The sequence below is a fragment of the Chrysemys picta genome, chromosome 1 (genome assembly GCF_011386835.1).
Source record: "Chrysemys picta bellii isolate R12L10 chromosome 1, ASM1138683v2, whole genome shotgun sequence".
NCBI classification, from domain to species: Eukaryota; Metazoa; Chordata; order Testudines; family Emydidae; genus Chrysemys; species Chrysemys picta.
Genome location: NC_088791.1, coordinates 51,289,927 through 51,309,223, shown reverse-complemented (window position 1 = coordinate 51,309,223; position 19,297 = coordinate 51,289,927). Strand labels below are relative to the sequence as shown.

General features: G+C 45.5%; 1 protein-coding gene across 6 annotated transcripts in view; it reads left to right on the top strand.

Moving 5' to 3' along the window:
• Window positions 1-19,297, top strand: part of ZNF277 (zinc finger protein 277) — a 76,344-nt gene that overhangs the window by 15,982 nt on the left and 41,065 nt on the right. Inside the window, exon 2 of one of the 6 annotated variants that reach the window (XM_005310604.5) lies at window positions 5,191-5,261. The exons of the other annotated variants lie outside the window; for them this stretch is intronic. Within the exon in view, the coding sequence (XP_005310661.2) occupies window positions 5,225-5,261 (37 nt within the window). The 5' untranslated portion in view covers window positions 5,191-5,224. The remainder of the gene's footprint in view (window positions 1-5,190; window positions 5,262-19,297) is intronic. 6 annotated transcript variants of the gene reach the window in all.

Genomic DNA, 19,297 nt, shown 5'->3' with positions numbered 1-19,297 from the left:
CTCCTGCAGGGTCTACCCAAGAGTTCGGCAGCCTGGTGGAGGAGGGTACTGCAGCAGCCAGATGCTGCCTGCAGATGGCCTGGGATGCGGTGAACTCGATGGCTCGGGTGGTCGCAGCGACAGTTGTGATGCCGTGCCGCGCCTGGCTCCAAATGGTGGGCCTCTCCCAGTAAATGCAGAGTCCATTCAAAACCTCCCTTTCGACAGGGTTGGTCTTTTCTCTGAGCAGATGGACGCCATGCTACATGGGTTGAAGCACACTAGAGCCACCCTTCGCTGGTTGGTCATGCACATGCCACAATCTGCTAGAAAGCCCTTCCGGCCGCTCTCGCCATCAAGACCCTGGCAACCTTTCAGGGCTCTGCAAGAAGAAGGGACACGAGTTTTAGTCATTGACGCCCTTCTTCCTCCCACTCACTTGTGCAACCTGGGCCCACCAAACATCTAGGGGGCCAAAAGCGCTGATTTTGAGGGTGTGCCCGAGAGCAATGCCCCAGTTAGCCACCCGGATCCTTCCCGTCTTTTCCTCAACCATCTCTCTCCCTACTGCTCGGTCAGGTCACGGGTTACATCGGACTGCTGGGTTCTGGACGTAATAGTTAGGGGCTATACCCTGCAATTTTTGGCTGCCCCTCCCTCCCACCCCCCATCTCCCTGTCCCTCTTCAGGGACCCTTCTCAGGAGCAACTCCTCGTTCAGGAGGTCAAAAAGCTCCTGGACTTGGGGGCAGTGGAAGAGGTTCCTTGGGACATGGAAGGGAGAGGATTCTACTCCCACTACTTCCTAATCCCAAAGGCCAAAGGGGGCCTCAACAAGTCTCTCAAGAAGTTGAAGTTTTGCACAGTCTCCCTGGCCTCCATCATCCCTTCCTTGGATCCGGGAGATTGGTATGCCACTCTCAACTCAAAGGACGCTTACTTTCACATCTCCATATTCCTGGGACCCAGGAATTTCCTGCTTTTCATAGTGACCGGGCACCACTTCAGTTCCTGGCGCTGCCCTTTGGCCTGTCCTCGGCTCCCAGGGTGTTTACGGAATGCATGGCGGGGGTGGCGGCTTACCTGAGACATCGAGGGGTCAGGATCTTCCCATATCTCAACCACAGGCTCATCAAGGGCATGTCCCCAGGGCAGGTGCAAAGGAGCCTCGATCTGGGTGCATTTCAGCTGCAGCGACCTGGGCCTGCTTATAAATACAGAAAAGTCCACACTAATGCCAGTCCAACACATAGAGTTTATCCGAGTGGTTCTCGACTTCTTGCAGGCCAGGGCCTTTCTTCCAGAAGCGCGTTTTTGGGCCATGTCGGACCTGATCTCCCACATAAATAGCCACCCACTTACCATGGCACACATGTGCCTTCAACTGATGGGCCACATGCACGTATATGGTCAGTCATGCTCGACTTCATCTGAGGCCTCTGCAAATGTGTCTGGCCTCAGTCTGTATCCCCAAGAGGCATGCCCTGGACCGAGTGGTCACGGTGCCGAGCCACGTCCTCTCATTGCTGGCCTGGTGGCTGGATTCCAACTCGGTGCTGCAAGGAGTTCCCTTCACGTCCCCATCCCCATCGCTTACCCTGGTCTCAGATGCGTTGGATCTGGGCTGAGGAGCCCACTTCGGTGAGCTCAGCACTCAGGGCCAGTGGTTTCAACATGACTTAGCCCTTCATATCAATGTCAGGGAGCTCAGAGCAGTTTACCTGGCCTGACAGGTGTTTTTGCCCACCTGGAAGGCAAGGTGGTGTAGGTCCTGATGGACAATACCGCCACGATGTATTCTGTGTGTGAGAGAGAGAGAGAGAGAGACAGACAGAAATTGTGTGCGCTGGGGGAGACAGACAGAGATTGTGTGCGCTGGAGAAGTCTCTGAGAGACCATGCGCTGTCTCTTTAAGGTAAAGGCACTCACTCACTGCCCAGAACAGTGTTCAGACCTCATACTTTTGGGGCTGTCCCCTCTCTCCTGCTGAGGTACAGGGGGAGGGGGACACCCTGATATCAACACGCACCCCTCTGCACAGCCAGCAGGAGGGTCCCACGAGCAGCAGGGGCTCCAAGGCAGAGGGCAGGAGCAACATGGCTGCAAAGCAGTGGGGAGGGGCACCCTGACTACACACTGCTGGCTGGATGTGAGCGGCGCTGCTAATCAACTGCCCGGCACTTCAGTTACTCCTGGGCAGCCACCCAAGTGCGCAGCTTAGATGGAACGCAGCCTGGCAGCCATTTCAGTGTTCCACCCTCCATTTCAAGGCAGGTCGGTCTTTGCCCATCCCATGACGGCATGGTTTCTGAAAGGTCTGGAGCAACTTTACCCGCATGTCTGGGACTCAATTACCATGTGGGATCTGAATCTTGTGCTGTCAAGGCTCATGGGTCCCCCTGTTTGAGCCCTTGGCTTCCTGCTCCCTCCTGCTTCTCTCCTGGAAGGTCTCCTTCTTGGTCGCAATAACTTGGGCCCAGAGGGTGTCTGAGATCAGGGAGCTCACGTCGGAGCTATCTTATACAGTCTTCTATAAGGACAAGGTCCAGCTGCGTCCACACCCGGCTTTTCTGCTGAAGGTCATCTCCCAGTTTCATACTGGTCAAGACATGTACTTGCCAGTGTTTTGTCTAAAGTCCCATGCGACAGATGAAGAACGCAGGCTGCATATCCTGGATGTCAGACAGACGCTGGCTTTCTGCATAGATAGAACAAAGCCGTTCCGTAAGTCAGCACAGTTCGTTGCTGTTGCAGACAGTATGAAGGGTTGTCCAGTGTCTGCCCAGAGAATCTCATCTTGGATCAGGGCCTGCATCCACTACTGCTGTGAGCTGGCAAAGGTGCCCCCGCTGGCAATTGTGACTGCTCACTCAACTAGGCTGCAGGTGTCATCAGCGGCCTTCCTGGTGCAGGTGCCAATCTAAGGAATCTGTCAGGCTGCCACCTGGTCGTCCATCCACACATTCGCATCTCATTACGCGCTTACCCTGCAAGCTCGATATGACGCTGCCTTTGGCAGAGCAATGCTGCAAGACTGTGAACTCCGAGCCCGCCTCCAGGTATACTGCTTGTGAGAGACCTGGAATGGAATCGACATGAGCAAGCACTCAAAGAAGGAAAAAAGTTACCTACCTTTTTGTAACTGTTGTTCTTTGAGATGTGTTGCTCATGTCCATTCCCTTACCTGCCCTCCTGCCCGTCTGTCGGAGTTGTCGGCAAGAAGGAACTGAGAGGGTGTAGGGCCAGCGGTGCCTGATATACTGAGGCATGAGCGTGGCACTCTAGAGGGCGCCACAGCTGTCCATACAGGTACCACTAAGGCCAAAATCTCTGACAACCATGCACGTGGGCGCATGCACACGTAAAATGGAATGGACATTAGCAACACATCTCGAAGAACAACAATTACAAAAAGATAGGTAACCGTTTTTTCCCATGATCACCATTACCTTCACATTTGCCACCCTCTCATCTTTTGATGTACTAGTTCCTATTAGTAACATATTAACAGTACATGTTTTTGTTAGTGGCTCAGAGACCCCAGAACTCTCAGATGGTTGCCATCTGTTCTTAGTGATGTACTACAACTGAATTTCTTGAGCTGTTTTGTTACCTCACTTTTATTTTCTTTTTGATAACTCAGTGTGGTGTGTTTCATCTTCCTTACCTAAACCATCACTTCCACAGGAATATTCCCCTCCCCCCATATTTCCTTTAATCTTTCCAAGATTTCTTTGCTTTTGCAAATTACAATAGGTGATACTTGGCTTTGCTTCCAAAAATGAATTTTAAAAGTACACTGTGTAGAATAAACCTGTGTTGTCTCCTTGCCCGAGTGGCTCATTCCTGGTTTGAAGCAAGCACAGATCCTGTTTAATTCAAAGAATCTTTGAATACAGGTGAGATTTATATTTGTGTGCTATTGTGTTTTCTTCTTACTAATTTCGCCTTTGTTTAAAAGTGGTAATTCTGGAGAGTCAGCCCATTATTTCAAAAAGATGCAATAGTACTTTCCACTTAATTAAGAAACAAGATTGTAGCAATTTAATGTGTTCCATTTCATTCTTAAATTAGCTCCCTTGGTAAACTACCATAAAATTTAAGAAGTAAAAGAAGCTTTATCAGAATCATTGACACTATACTAATTAGCATGTATATTTAATCAGAACATAGCACAGTGTATAGGATTAATTAGGATCCATAAATTTCCCCTCTACCAGGGTGAAGCTTACAAACCTAGGATCTCATAGAATAATTGATCACCATCTCTTTATAACAGCCTTTAACAGGAGTAGAGAGTTAAAGAAACCCCTGGTTCTCTGTCCCCTCCCGCTCAGATACCTGCACCCCCAGAGCCCAGCTGCGGGGCATCCCCCCAACCCAGACACTCTAGCCCCCAGAACCCAGCTGCGGGCCTCCCTGCCCAGACACTTGCACTCCCTAGTCCCCCAGAGCCCAGCCATGGGGCCTCCCCCAGTCCAGAAACCCACATCCCTTAACCATCAGAACCCAGGGATCCAGAGGGAGAAAAAGCCTGATGCTGGATCCCAGGCTCCTTCCTTCAGGATGTGCAAGGAACTGCAGCTCCCGGAACCCTCCAGCTGCTCCTTCTCCTCCCCCTCCCACCTCACAGTATCTTCTATTTGCGAGTTGGGCTCTGCTGGGTCCAGCAGCCTCTAGTGGCGGCCAGCAGCTCTGCAGCCCATTTCTGTAGGAGGAAAAAGGAAATTCTACACACACAACATTAATTTCTGTGCAAATTCTTCATGCACAATGGCGCAGAATTCCCCCCGGAGTAGAAATAGGCATTCAACACCTCAGCCTTCTTGATGTCATCTGTTATTAGCTCTTCTTCCCTCATCGCTCTCTTGCTCCTAATCTGTTTATAGCACCTCTTATTGCTTATGTCTATTGCTAAGTCTAAATCATTTGTTTCTCATTTGTAACTCAGACTTTCTGATTTTGTATATGCTTTATATATCCCTGAATATTTGTATATTATTCTTTTGTACTTATCCTCAGCCATGTGTGCATGTTTTGACTTTTGTAGGATTCCTTTTTAGATTTTTCAGGTCATTAAAGAGCGCCTGATGGAGCGACATCGGCCTCGTACTATACTTCCTCTCTTTCCTTCACAACAGAATAGTTTGCTGTTGTGTCTTTAATAATAGCTTTGTAAATCTAAACCTTTTTTTTTTTTTTTTTTGGTTAGGAAAAGAGTGGTTACTCCAATTTTTCTGCAACACATGAAAAACCAATGTGAGCTTGCCTTTGCTGCAAAAGGTAACTTGCGTTCACTTTAACCTGAGCTGTGCATATTCCTTATTATGACATAGTTGGTGACGCTTGCGCGCTAACTGAGGAATAAACAAGAGGGAACTGTACCAATTTCTGACTAATCAGAAAATAGAAGATAAAAATCAAAAGTAACTAAATTGAGCGTGAGGGGAGGGAGAGTCCACATTTTTGGTGTGTAGGATTTTCCTGTGTCAGGAAACTGGAACTCTGCGTTTCAACTTGCGGTGTTGGCCTGTAATTCTTCCTTGGGGGGGCGGGGAGAAAGGGGCGGCAATGTTTGCCCACCCATACCGCCTCCCTCACTTTAGGTAGATACCGTATATCTAAACTGCCCTTCCTCTGCATACCTTTGCACAGTATTCTCAGGTAACATAGGCTCAACATTTGTTTTGGGGTGTTTGGGGGAGATGGATAAGTATTGCACAATTCCTGCATCACTGATAGGAACCAATATAGGGAAAGGCCAGTTACTCCTCTGTATATCTCCGTAGTTCTGTCATTATTTGACCATATTTATAGGATTCTGCAAATTTACATGATTCTTTACAAAAATATTGTCACAACCAGGATATGGGCAGTCTTGCCTAGAAGGTGGAACTAGGAGTCAGGCCTAGTGGTCAGAGCCCAAGCCAGGAAGCAGGAATTGAGGCTGGGAGTCAAAAGTGAGCTGAGATGCAGGTCTGTCACTATGATTGACAGAGATGTATCTCATTGCACAGACACCTCCTGGAATTCCTCCTGGGCTGAAATAGGGTTTGTGGACCAATCAGGGACCATGAGGGAAGCAGTCAGTCCAACCTTCTGAGTGGATACTTCCTGTGCTATTTATCTCCAGAGGGTTTGTGTGACAATGCGTGCGGCCCTACCATAGCTGTCAGGCAGGTAGTGGCACAGAGTTACTGGTTGTCACCCAGACCCAGATTCCAGGCCCATCCTCGCATAACCTTGAAGATACGTTGTAAATTCATGGGGCAACTTAAAGGCCCAAACTTGCACAACTCTTATGGACATGAATAACCTTATACCTGAGTAGACCCATTTAATTTAGTGGGGCTGGAATACTCAAGTAGGTAAAGTTATTCAGATCCATAAGTTGTTTGCAAGTTTGGGCCCTAAGATAAGCAAGGTAAACAAAAGCCAGACCTAAAACCAAAGTTCAGGAAGAGGACAGCTGTGGAGAGATAGTTGGAAAGAAGAAGGTAAGTAATGTTTATGGAAGAGTGTCTTTTAAAGACGATTTAGAAGGAGATGGGACAGGACCTGATGTTATAGCATGCTAAGAGTAAAAAAAAAAAAAAAAAAAAAAGAGAGAGAGACAAAGCAATAAGTAATGCAACAGCTAGGGAATGAGGGCAGGAGTAGGAGGAAGCGAGACGAGAAGAAGTCTGGTGCACTATTATATAAGGCGGGGATGGGCAATTGCCAGCCTGGAGGGTTGCTTCTGGCCTTCCAGATCATTTTATTTTGGCCCACCACAGCCCAGCTCGGGACAGGGGATCCAGTGGCAGCAGGGCCAGGAAGTGAGAATGGTGAGGGCCCTGCCTGCACATAGCTATGCATGTCACATGATGCTGTGGCAAGACCAAAGGGTTGGAGAGGGAAGCTGGGCCCAGCCCTGAGAGACAGGAGTTGCCAATCAGGGTGAGTGCACAGTTGTCTCACTCTCCACCTCTTCCTTGCTTCTGGAACATGGACCTGCACCATCCATGACACACACTCCAGCCTGCCGAAGGGTTTTAGTGAATTCTGTGACCCTCTAGCACAGTGGTTCTCAAACTTTTGTACTGGTGACCCCTTTCACATAGCAAGCCTCTAAGTGCGACACCGCCCCCTTATAAATTAAAGACACTTTTTAATATATTGAATACCATTATAAATGCTGGAAGGAAAGCGGGGTTTGGGGTGGAGGCTGACAGCTCGTGATCCCCCATGTAATAACCTCACGACCCCCTCAGGGGTTCGAACCCCCAGTTTGAAAACCCCTGCACTAGCACTTTAAAGTTGCCCATCCCTGGCATAGGGCATTTAAGGTGCAAGCAAAGAACTTGAATTTGATGTGGTAAGAATTGGAAAGCTAAAGAAGATGCTTGAGGAGATGACGGTGACATGGCTGAAATGACTGGAAGGGCAGAAAACTTTAGTAATGGTATCTTGGCCGCAGTGGAGGAGGAGTAAGTGAGAAGAGGGGAGACCAGCAAGGAGGTTGCAGCAACTGAGGTAGAAGAGCACCAATGGATGGATAAGAAATTTAGCAATGGGGATAGTGAGGAAGGAGCTAATACCCTGAGTGACTGCAGCTGGTGTAGGTACAGATGTGTGGTGATGGGTGTGAACCAGTGCCAGGAGGAGAGAGAAGCAACAACAAATAAGTACAGCAAAATCTGTAATAAAGCAAAAATAACTTGCTGGCAAAAGAGGTAGCCAAAAGTGTGCTCAAGACCTGGGGCGTGCTTTAAAGCGATCACTGACAACAAGGCATGGCCTGCTATGGGTGGAGACCAAATTACACATCTTGCTGTCAATGGATGAAGCCCCCATGGCCAGCCCTAGGAGTTTGGTGCCTAGGGCAGAAAATATTTTTGACACTTCCAACCAGCCAAACAAACAAAAAAAAAGGGGGAGGAGAGGAATTTGGTGCCCATGAATGTTTGTGCCCAGTGTGGTTGCGGTGATCACCCACCCCTATGTCTTGCCCTGTTTGGGGTGGGTGGGTAGGTTGGTTGGTGAGTTTTATTTGTGTTGATTATTTCAAAGAGGCACTGCGGCAGCAGGTCTCTCAGTGAGCACTAGTGCCCCAGGCTTTGAGAGAGGAGTCATGGCCTTGTGTGACCCTGACTAGCCAGCAGTTAGAGCCCAACTTTTACCAGCCCCACTCTCTCCTGTGCCTCTGGGGCTGTGGGAGGGGCTGTCTGCCCCTTAAAAATAACTGGGGGGGACAGTCTCTACCTGCCTTTTCTGCCCTACAACAGTACTTGGGTCCTACTCTTCCCTCCCATCAATTTGGGCTCTCCCTCCCCACTCCCCCGTCCCTGAGCTGTACTCTCCTCCCACCTAGCTGCCTTGCCATGTTGTCCTGATGGACTTGCTCTGGGTAGGCAGGGGATGGAGAGTGGTTGCCTGAGCCAGGTAAGTGCATGGTAAGGGCCCAGAGATGCTGCATTTCATTGCCTGCTCCCTCCCATGACCTGAATGGCAGCAATGACCACCCCTCCCCCCCCATTAACACCAGGGCAGCTGCCCTCAATGCCCATCCCTTGCACTGGTCCTGGAAGTGAAGTGGTGATCCTGTGTTGATATGACAGATATAGCAATTTCCTGGAGAAACCTTATTGTCAGGACCCCAGTATTAAACCCAGGCCTAGCAGGTCCTTAAGCAGCATCCTTAGCTGCTGTGCCATGGCACTGCACTGCTCCTCCGACCAACAACCTTAGTGTTAAAGACCCACAGCACCCACACTCCAGGCCTGATTTGATGGACAGGTAGTACTCTCATTGGGTGTCTGGACTAAAAACACTCCAACAGGAAGAGAAAGCCGTCTGAGCAACAGACCATTGCCTGCTCGTTGCTCCCCAGACAAGAAATTGTACATTTGTAAGTACTTGTTGAATATTTTGAACAAATAATTGTTTCATGTTGGGTGAGCTGTTCATTTTGACTATTCAGTGGAGGGGGACATATTCACTCCTATGCAGATGACCTGCTCAAGGGCTGTGCAACTCTTAATTAATGTGTACATCACCTTAGCATTTCTTGCCACCTTCCCTGACTTTCCTTCCCCAACCAAATTGGATTGGATCTTCTGGCTACTGATCCTAGTGAGAACTCTGATCATTGCCCTGGACTGCCTCCGATACAGCTTTACCTGCCGGCTATCCAACCATCTGCACATGCGTGACTGTACTACCCCTCGCCTCAGCCACTGGGAATTACATTTATTGATTTGAACTTAATTCAGCATGGTTTCACTTAAGTATCTTTAGGAGTTTGTTGTATTAAAAAGGTAAATGGGAATGTATTATTGTGGAATTGTATGTCAGGTCTGAAGGGGAGAGAGCTGGCTAATGTAAACCCTCGGAAATGTTGTGAGCTTCAAAGGGTTGTTTGAAACAATGTAAACTTTTAAATTGGATGTCCCAGGAACTCTCTAGAGGGAAGTGTATGCAAATGTAACTTCTCCAGTTATGGAAAAACCCAGCCTTTGGAAGCTATCCACTGAGAAGAGATCCATTGTACCTCGTCTCAGATCAAAAGCCCAGGTCGTACAAAGGAGAGATTAAACTTTTCATGGGTATGCTTGTTCTGAGCCAGTAGTTATGAATGTGTGACCACAGGAAAAACCTTTGGGGGGGTTTAAGGACTTCACCTGCCAGAGCCATTGTTGGAGTTGGGCTGATCTCTGGTAAGCTTATTAGCATGTGTGTAGGTTCTTTTATTGTTTTATGAATAATGCTTTTTAATTTAAGAATAAATGTGCTTGATTAGAAAGAGCTGTGTGGTAATTTAACTGTGGGCAATTATGCTGTTTATAGCCTTTAAGGAAGGAAAGCAAAGCAGGCCAGCTGAGACAGTCTGATTTGCTGGGATATTCATAATCATAGATGTAGACAGAGAGCTTTGCATCGTGGAAATACCCTGGTCAGGAGTGGGAGAGAGATGTCTCTACCCAAGAGAAGTGATGGGAAGAGGGAAGCTAGAAGCCTGAAATTGGGTGCCCCTTGCTGAACTACGGAGGGGGAATACAGGTTCAGGTGTTCTGAACTGTGATAGATGGTACAACAGTGTATTGTGCTTAGAAATGATTTGTCATGGCCCATTTTGCACTATGATTTTGGTGCTATGAAAGGAGAAAATTTAAACACAAATATCTTTGATAATTAGCAAAACAGGAAAGAGAATATCTTATTTTTTAAAATAGGAGGATGTGTTTTGGGTACAATACATCTTAATTTTTTCCAGTGTAAATGTCTCTTAAATATCAGTATTAGATTATTAATACTTTGAGCATTTAACTAATGTGGGTTTTATTCTCCACAGTCATGATGGTGTAAAACTAGAGTAACTCCACTGAATACAGTAGCATTACTCCAGATTTATTGAGAGCAGCTTAGCCTTTCCTGTTTGCTCTCTAGGGATCAGTTTCTCCGCTTAGCTACACTAGTGTAACCCCTTCGTAACTACCTTGATGTTAGTGGACTTTATGGCACTCCAGATTTGCATATAATTTATCTATAGAAGTATTTAACATACTATAAATGGAAGAATGGGAATGTTTGAGTATTGATTATGGTTGTGCTCATAACAATATTTTTTTAAAGAAGTATTTGTCAGTTTCATTTAAGGTTGAAATATGTACATAATATATACAATCTTAAGAGATCCCATGGTATTTTGTCTTGCTATGTATCCTTTGTCTATGTTGAGGTAGATTTTTTTTAATTAAAAAGAAAAAATGATGACATTCATTGGCATATGCAAGTCAACAAACTAGGCAGTAACATTAATAAATAGCATTTATGTTTTTAATATAGCCTTATTGGCGGGCACATTGGTTTTGTTTTATTTACTTCTAACAGTTAAGATTTTTATTAATCAATTTTCCACCTCTTCCATTCACTTGTTTTCTGATGCCTCCACTCTGGTACCCATAGCAACACTTGTTAATGCTAATGAAACTGCAACATGTTAAGCTCCCCTACAGAGCAGCCCTGTTTAATATGGCTATTAAAGACAGTTGTATTTCTGTTAGTTTCAGCTTCCAGCAGAGACCTGCTATATGGAAACTCTTTCCTGAGATATCAGGATTTGGTGACTTATTGCTCTTCTTAAACCTGTGTGATTGTGACTGGAATGAAGTCTCCTATTAGGCTGTGGATGCTCCAGACTATATACAATTTCTATAAAACTGACAAGGCTTAGCTGTAGGATGAAGTAATCTTTTGAAGTACTAATTTGCATTCAATGAAATGCTGTAGAGGGTAGAGACTGATTGATCTTGGGGAAGCTTGGAGATGTGTTATCTCCTAGCACATGGACATTTTAACTAACTCCCATGTATCATTGATAGTGTTTTAATGAGCAGAAATAATGGCCAAATAATCCTTCATGAACTAAGACTGAATGGTAATTCAAGTTAATAGGAGTGCTTGAGCTTTTTCAATAGAAAGCTGGGAAATTGTTCTGTGTATTGTGATTTTTCTTTCACTGAGAACATGTTTTTGATGTGCTATTTGGATGGAGGGGGAATAGCACGCTGTGTGTGTAATTAGTTGTAAATAGTGTTGGCCAGTTGTTATTCATCTATCTTTCATACTCTGTAAAACAAAACAGAAATCCGATAACAAATGGAAAAACTTTTCCAAGGGTATCACTATAAATTAAATGTAAGAATGTTGCTGTGCCAGTAAACTAGTTCAGTATTAGCAACTCAGCAGCAGAGAGAAGTTGTAATATGTATAAGACGTGTAGAGCCAATGTGTTTGCTAACCTATTATAGATTTTGGTTTTTTTCCATCCCTTCTATTAAAGCTTTTAAGGTAACTCTTTCTAGAAGAGTGTCTAATGCATAGGTTTGCATTTGGTGCCAACTTACTTCAGGGAATTTATTTAAGTACTTAGATTAATATACTTTTGCTCACAATGACAGACATTAATGTTCTCTCACTATATAGAAAAAGATAGTTTTTCCACTTCTTTCATAGATGTCTGTTGCTCTTATGTGAGGTGGTAGTTTTGTGGGGAGAGGCTGTTTAATGAGTCTGGGATTTTTTTTGTTTTTGTTTTCCTCTGCTCTTACCTTGTGCCCATTGTGGTAACTCATTTACTTGCCTGTGTCTTTTGTTGCATTCATTTTTATTTTAGGGTCATTTCAAGTTCCTACTAATCTCCTCATGATATTAACCAGCTGTATTAATGAGATAATAAACCAGGCTTGTTGCTAATGAATTGATTCATTCAACTGCTGAATTTAATTAGAAAGACACTAAACATTCCAGCAGATGTTCTTATTTGGTTTCATTATACTTGTGTTGTCACACAGAGGGTTTATAAATATATATTGTACACTTCTATTTACATAATATAAACTTAAACCTAAAACCTTGTTGTACCAGAAATCACAAAATATTGACATTAAACCTAAAAAATGGTTGAGTTTTTTATAATTTATGTTAAAGATTATAGATGAGGTTCATTTTCTTGGATTTTCTCCAGACTTGACTTTTTAGTGCTTTCTAACATAAGTTAACACATGTCTGTAACTTCAATATAGACAGTTCACAAACTTTTGTTCCAGGACTCAAATGTTTGTTTCTAGTAATGTCCTCTAAGCTACAGATGTGTGTCCTGTAACAAACATTTGTGAATACTAGACCTTACAATTGTGTGTGTTACTGTGTTAACTAGCAATTAGTTAACGTGACTGAAAACTGAAGTCTAGATAAACACTGAGTAGGCTACCCATAGTGCACGGCAAAGGAATCAGTTGTACTTAGGTAAAGTTGCTTTAAAGTATTTGCTAAACCTTACCCCAAATGAATTGCACCCACTCAATCATCTCAGAAGCATAATCTCCCCTTTGTGCAAAGTAGGTGAAATGGTAGTTCATAGACTGGAAGACCAGAAGGTACCATTGTGATCATCTAGTCCAGTGGTTCTTAACGAGGGGTATACATACCTCTGTACACGGAGGTCTTCCATGGGGTACATCAGTTCCTCTAGATATTTGCCTAGGCTTACAGCAGACTACATAAAAAGCACTAACAAAGTCAATAGAAACTAAAATTTCATACAGATAATGACTTGTTTATACTGCACTATATACTAGACACTGAAATGCAAGTACAATGTTTATATTCCAATCGATTTATTTTATAATTATATGATAAAAATGGGAAAGTAAGCAATTTTTCAGTAATGGGAACCAAAGAATCTGATGCTTTACTCCCTTACTCCTCATCTGTCCTTTTACCCTTGAGCAAGTAGGTATAAATCACTAACAAAGCTGGATTAGGCACTCTGTGCACACCAGTGGCAGTGTTTTACACTCAATTTGCACAGGTCTAAATGGCTACACGGTGGAGAATCAGGCTTGGTGTGTAAGCTCTGAAAGGAGTGTGGCTGCTCCAGTATCTTTGGCTCCTCCCATTAGCTAAAGCTGCTGGTGTCCACACTTATGCGCTTCATGAGTAAAAACTAATGGAGAAGCAGAATGGTGTAACTGAGTAAGAATTAGCCACAGAACTGCAGCATACACTTGTGACCTAGAGTCAAGCGCTGTGTGCATGGACCGCTCCCATTGTGTTATGCAGGCCGAGAAGAGTAGACTCCATCTATGGAAGGATATGTTGCGTGTTTTCAATGAGGGAGAACACTTTAACTTTGCCATGTTTTGCTTTCCTTTGTATGTCTGATAATCTCCTAGGGAAAACATTCTTTAACTGACAAATAAGTAGAAAATGCTTAAAGACTTTACCATTTGCAGCCGACCTTCTCTCGTGTGCTGAATCCTTGCCTGTGTTCTCTTATTTCACATCTGCTGTATCAGCCATAAAATCACCTGATTGTAATATCAGAGGTATTGGTGATGATTTAGTGTGGGAGTACACAGGCAGAATACCTTATCTGGAACACTTGATATAAAACACCCATATACTGTAATAGGTGATTGTTTTCTTTTATCTGCATAATGGCATTTAGTTAGCGTGAGTGGAACTAAAAATGTTCCAATAAGGAAAATGAATAAACTGTCTTACATCTGTTGCACCATTTGCAGCTCAGGTTCATTTATTCTATATTCTATTCTATTCTATTCTATCCTTTGCTCAAGGAAAACCAAACCCAAACTATCACCTCCTTCCAGTCGCGGATTACCAAATGGGCCCAGGGGCCTCAGCCAACTGGGGAGCCCCCGCGAGCCGGAACTCCGACCCTTACTGCGCTCTTCCTCTCCGTTCCCCTGGGGCCCCACCACTCTGGTCCTCCTCCTTCCCCCTTGAGGCCACGCCCCTTGGTCAGGCCAGACAGATGCAGGAGCTGTGGTAGGGTGAGCACTCAGCATATTCCTCCTGTGTGGAGCGCCCCTCCCTCCCGGCACAGAGCTGCCCCCTCCTCCCCAACCTCCCCTTCTTCCCTCCTCTCTCCCGCATGGAGCTGCCCCTCCCACCCCACCCCCCAGCACCTCTCCTTCCCCCTATTTTACACATGGGTGTAGTGAAACACACAACGGTTAAGTGAATTGCCTACAGTTAAGCACAAACTGAATCAAGTGTCACTGCTAGTTAGAGAACTCAAGAGTCCTGACTGCCAGTCTCCAACACTACCAATAGACAATATTGTTTGAATAGAAAACCTTATATCCCAGCTATTACAATATTTGGCACTTAGGCAAAGTTCTCTGGCATAATGCTGTATTATGTGTACAGACAGCTGCAGCTGTCCACACTCACTCACCTGAACCTACAGGCTCCAAACGTACTGCCACAAGTATCAGCAGGGTTATTCATTCAAAACCAAACAAGTTGGTAAGATGACAACTTTAAGCCACATTTTTAGTGCATTGAATAATTTATTTTCATTCATATTTATTTCTATGCTGCCCAGGCAGCTGTGGGGAGCCCCGGACCCTCCACCTGTTATGGGTGAGGAGCTGGGGTGCCCAAGAACAGCCTCCGGCCTGGGTCCCTGCCCTCCAGGGCACACCATCCAAGACAGGTGGAGGATCCAGGGCTCCCCACTGCAGCCCAGGCTCTCTGGGCAGCTCTTACCATGGCCTGATTTCTGGCCAGGCCAGGAGGCAGGGCCATGGGGGGAAGGGGAGGAGCAAGTGATGGGGCCCTGTGAGGGCGCCCAATGTTCTTTGTGCCCTGGGCCCCAATAAATCTTAATCTGCCTCCTTCCTCTGGTTCTTCTCTTATTACTACTTATTTGTATTATTGTAGTGCCCACAATCTCCAGGTGGGGATCGGGTCCCATTGTGCTAGTAGTGTGCATACATATAACAAAAAGACAATCCCTTCTCCAGAGAGGCTACAAGCTAACTCTTGTTTCTATCGATCGTACTACCCAATGTTGTACTTAAAGTACTGCACAGGATCTTTTCAGGGGGAATAAGGCAAAACGCCACATTTATTAGTAATACATGTATTTATTAACTCTGTATTATATGCATATAATATATTACACTTACACTTATACACACACACAAACACACTCCGTCTTGTTGTTACCAATTATTTGCTCCCCTTAACTTCACTGGCCAGGTGAGTTAGATGGGGGAGGGGGTGGAGCCGGGCTTCTGCCGATCCGGATCGATGCTCCCATGTTGACAAGACGAGACCCGGGGTCCTTTGCAAGACACCTCATGGGGGGCCAGCTCTTTACCACAGCTCTTTACCACAGCCTCAAGCACTTCTGCTATTTTCTATAAATTAAACAACTGGTTGATGGCACCCATTAGTGCCTTCCATACAACAATACTCCCATCTCAGCTCTGCCTGTCCTCCCAGTAGAGTTTAATATGTTGACATGTTGAATGACTTGTGTCTCAGCCAGAAAAAAAGAATAATGGGAAGCATAGGGGTATGCATACAGACCCAGGCATGGGGGGGCAGATTGGGAGGCTCTAGTGTGTCTTGGGGAGGGGGGCATGCAGAATCCCTGGTGGGGGGAGAGATATGGGGACCCTGGTTTGGGAGAGGGGGGTAAGACAGAGCCCCTGGCATGGGAGCCCTGCTGTGGATGAAGAAGGAGATGGGGGACATGGAGTGAGGGATCAAGGAAGCACACAGCCCCTGCTGTTAGGAGGGTCAATGGGGAATCCAGGTATGGGGAGAATGGGAGTGCACACAGTTCCTGCCATGGAGGGGAATGGGGGGGGGGGGTATATGGAGAAAGTGGGAATGGGGGGCATAGAGCTGCTGATGTGGGAGAAGAGTGGGGGACTCTGGTATAGGAGGGGAAAGTGGGGATCACACAGAACCCCTGGCAGGGGGAAGAGTGGGGGGAGTAGCAGGGGGATGAGAGGATGGCAAACGGAGCAGTGAAGAATAGAGGAATGCAAAGAGCCCCTGGTGTGTGCAGTAAGCTCAACTGACACAAGCTTCGAAGTGTGCGACACCCTGCCCCTGGCCCAAGTCTACAGTTCTCGAACAGCTCTTTTATAATAAGGTGACCCCTCTGGAACCACATTTGGAACAATAGTTGCTTGTTTTGAGCTTTGAATAATACTTCTATGTGTGTGCCCTGTGGTGGTTACGTTTTAATCCATTTAAGCACTGTACTGAAGGCTGTAGAATTTTGTTCTGTACTACCTGTTTGTTCTGTTGCTCAATGTTTTGCAGCGGAGGAGTACCAAGGATATTTTCATGTAATTTATCTCTAGCCCCCTTCCTTTATTTTCCTCTGCACTAAAGTCCATAAACTACTTCAGTTGCCCATGCTTCTAGTCTAGCAGTCTACATTTAATTACCTTTCCTCTGTATAGTCTACTCTCCCAGTTACGAATCAGCATATGCATATTTGTTCACCTTTGTTCCTTGCCTCCTGCAATTCACTGATAAATAACAAGATGAGCATCACAACTAGCAACCCCTTTGGCACAACACAAATCACCTCCCCCCAATCCAGACGGCTGCCACTCACAAGTACCCCTGGTCCTCAGAAACGAGGTCAGTTCCTTGTCCATGTCAAGAGCACGCTCTCTCTCCCCCATGTTAATGTATCTTTTTAAACAGGTTTCTTGTGATGGAGTTGATCAGGTAAGAGTACAGATAAATAAGTGGCCAAGCTGTTGAAATAGGGCATTCCAACAGGTCCAGCTCAGAAGAGAACAAATCAGTAGTCTGCCCACCCTAGACACAAATTAACTGGCTGACAGACTATCTTCTTTAGCTCTATTGGCATCAGTGAGAATCAGCAGCTGCAGAGGAAATGGAATTGCTCTGCTTTCCTCCACAGAAACAGTTCACTGATTTTTGCAGGCTATAATACAATACTTACTATAAGGATTCACAAGCCTTAGAAACTTTCATGCTGCAAGTAGAATCACTATTTTGGTCAGGAAAGCAGAGCCTATTCCTTGTTAGTCTGCAGAGCCAGAAAGGGCAGATAAATGTACAGAGAGCAAACTAGAAATGCTACTCCGTTTAATGTAGCCACTGTTGTCCCTAAAAGAATTAAAACTACAAAATGAAAACATTGGTACTGCTCCAACTCAGCTATGGAATAGATTGGGGAGGATGAGGAGGAAATGGGCTGACATGCAGTTAAATTATATTCAAAGTTCCTTTCTTATTATTACTTCAAAATAGAATTAGGTTAGCTATGCTGTTGCTCCTAGGGATGTTATAGTGCAGGGTTCGGCAACCTTTGGCACAGGGCCCATCAGGGAAATCCACTGGCGGGCCGAGACATTTTTTTTTTTTTTTACCTGAGGCGTCTGCAGGTTCGGCCGATCGCAGCTCCCACTGGCCGTGGTTCGCCGTTCCAGGCCAATGGGGGATGTGGGAAGCAGTGGCCAGCACATCCCTCAGCCCGCACTGCTTCCCACAGCCCCCATTGGCCTGGAACGGTGAACCGCGGCCAGTGAGAGCTGCGATCAGCCGAACCTGCAGACACTGCAGGTAAATAAACTGTCCCGGCCCGCCAGCGGATTTCCATGACAGGCCGCATCTCAAAGATTGCTGATCCCTGGTATAGTGTGTGTGTTTGCATGCTTACAACCAAACAGCACAGAAAAAATTGTATCATGGAAGCTGAATTCAATGCATATTGACGATCAGTCTTTCTTCAGCCAAACTCGTTGGTGCATTTCCAGAAACTCTGGGCTTCTTGAACATCATGACTCGTGGGGGGAGGTGGGGAAGCAAAATATAAACTCTTGCCAGTTTGTCATTACTAAAAAGACAGATTGTCCACAATCCCAGATTCCAGTTTACTTTAGGATTATTCAATCACTAGCTATTTATTGTGCAGGCCAAAATTTGTCACTCATATGCCTAAGGGACCTTCTCTCATGTCATCAGGAAGTATTATTAGTCTTGTTAATTACACTTCTCCAATCCGCCTGGAGATTTTCAGATAAAAGGTGCTCTGTATTATGTAAGAGTAAAGTGCTGGGTTAAAGCAAGTTTTCTTTGAGATAAATACATCTATTAATTTCTGAATCATCAAGAGAGCTTCACAAATGCAGCTGCATCATTTTCCAGTGTGCTGTTCCTGCAGTAGTGTGAATCACAAAGAGAAAATGGTTTGTTCCCTCTTCCCCTGCCCATCCAGCTGAACAAGTTGTGAAGTTGGCTTCATGCCAAACGTGTCAAGAAGACTGCTTGATTTTGCCAGAACACAGGAGCTGTGTCTGATTTACTTAACTTTGCTTTCTAATGTTCATGTGCTTAAAGCCTAAGGTCTGTATCTTTGAAACTGGTGTTCTTCTGTAATGAAGATTTCTTTGGAAAATTCGTGCCACAGTTTTATTAGTTCCAAGCCAATGGAATTTATTGAGATGCCCTTTATTGAATTAAACTCATAGGGCCCGCTGGCATAGACCTCAGTTGCTGTATATCAAGCCTCTGTGAAGGTACGCTTATTTACACCAACGAAGGATCTGGCCCATCATCCCACTGATGACAAATTTTGAGCATGCTGGCCCCACGGCACATCACTAATCTGTTCTGGGACAGGGAGACGAGGCAGCCCTGCTTCAAGTCCAGCCCATCCACCTACTAAGGGTAATCCATGAACTCCAAACCCCCATGAACCAGAAGGTGGTCAGTCATTGACTTAGCCCTAAATAAATGATTAACTGTGCTCTTGTTCCCATTCGCTATTGTACAAAACTGGGCCTTAATATATGGGTCATAACAGCTCCTTTCCCAGCCCATACACAGCTAAGAAATGTTTCAGCAGATCTAGATCCTCGAGTGGAGGCCTCTCCATCAGCAAGAACCACGTCTGTGTAACAAGAAACGTTTTGACAGTCAAACTAACAGATGCCTTATGGCACAAGGCAAATTATTTATATAAT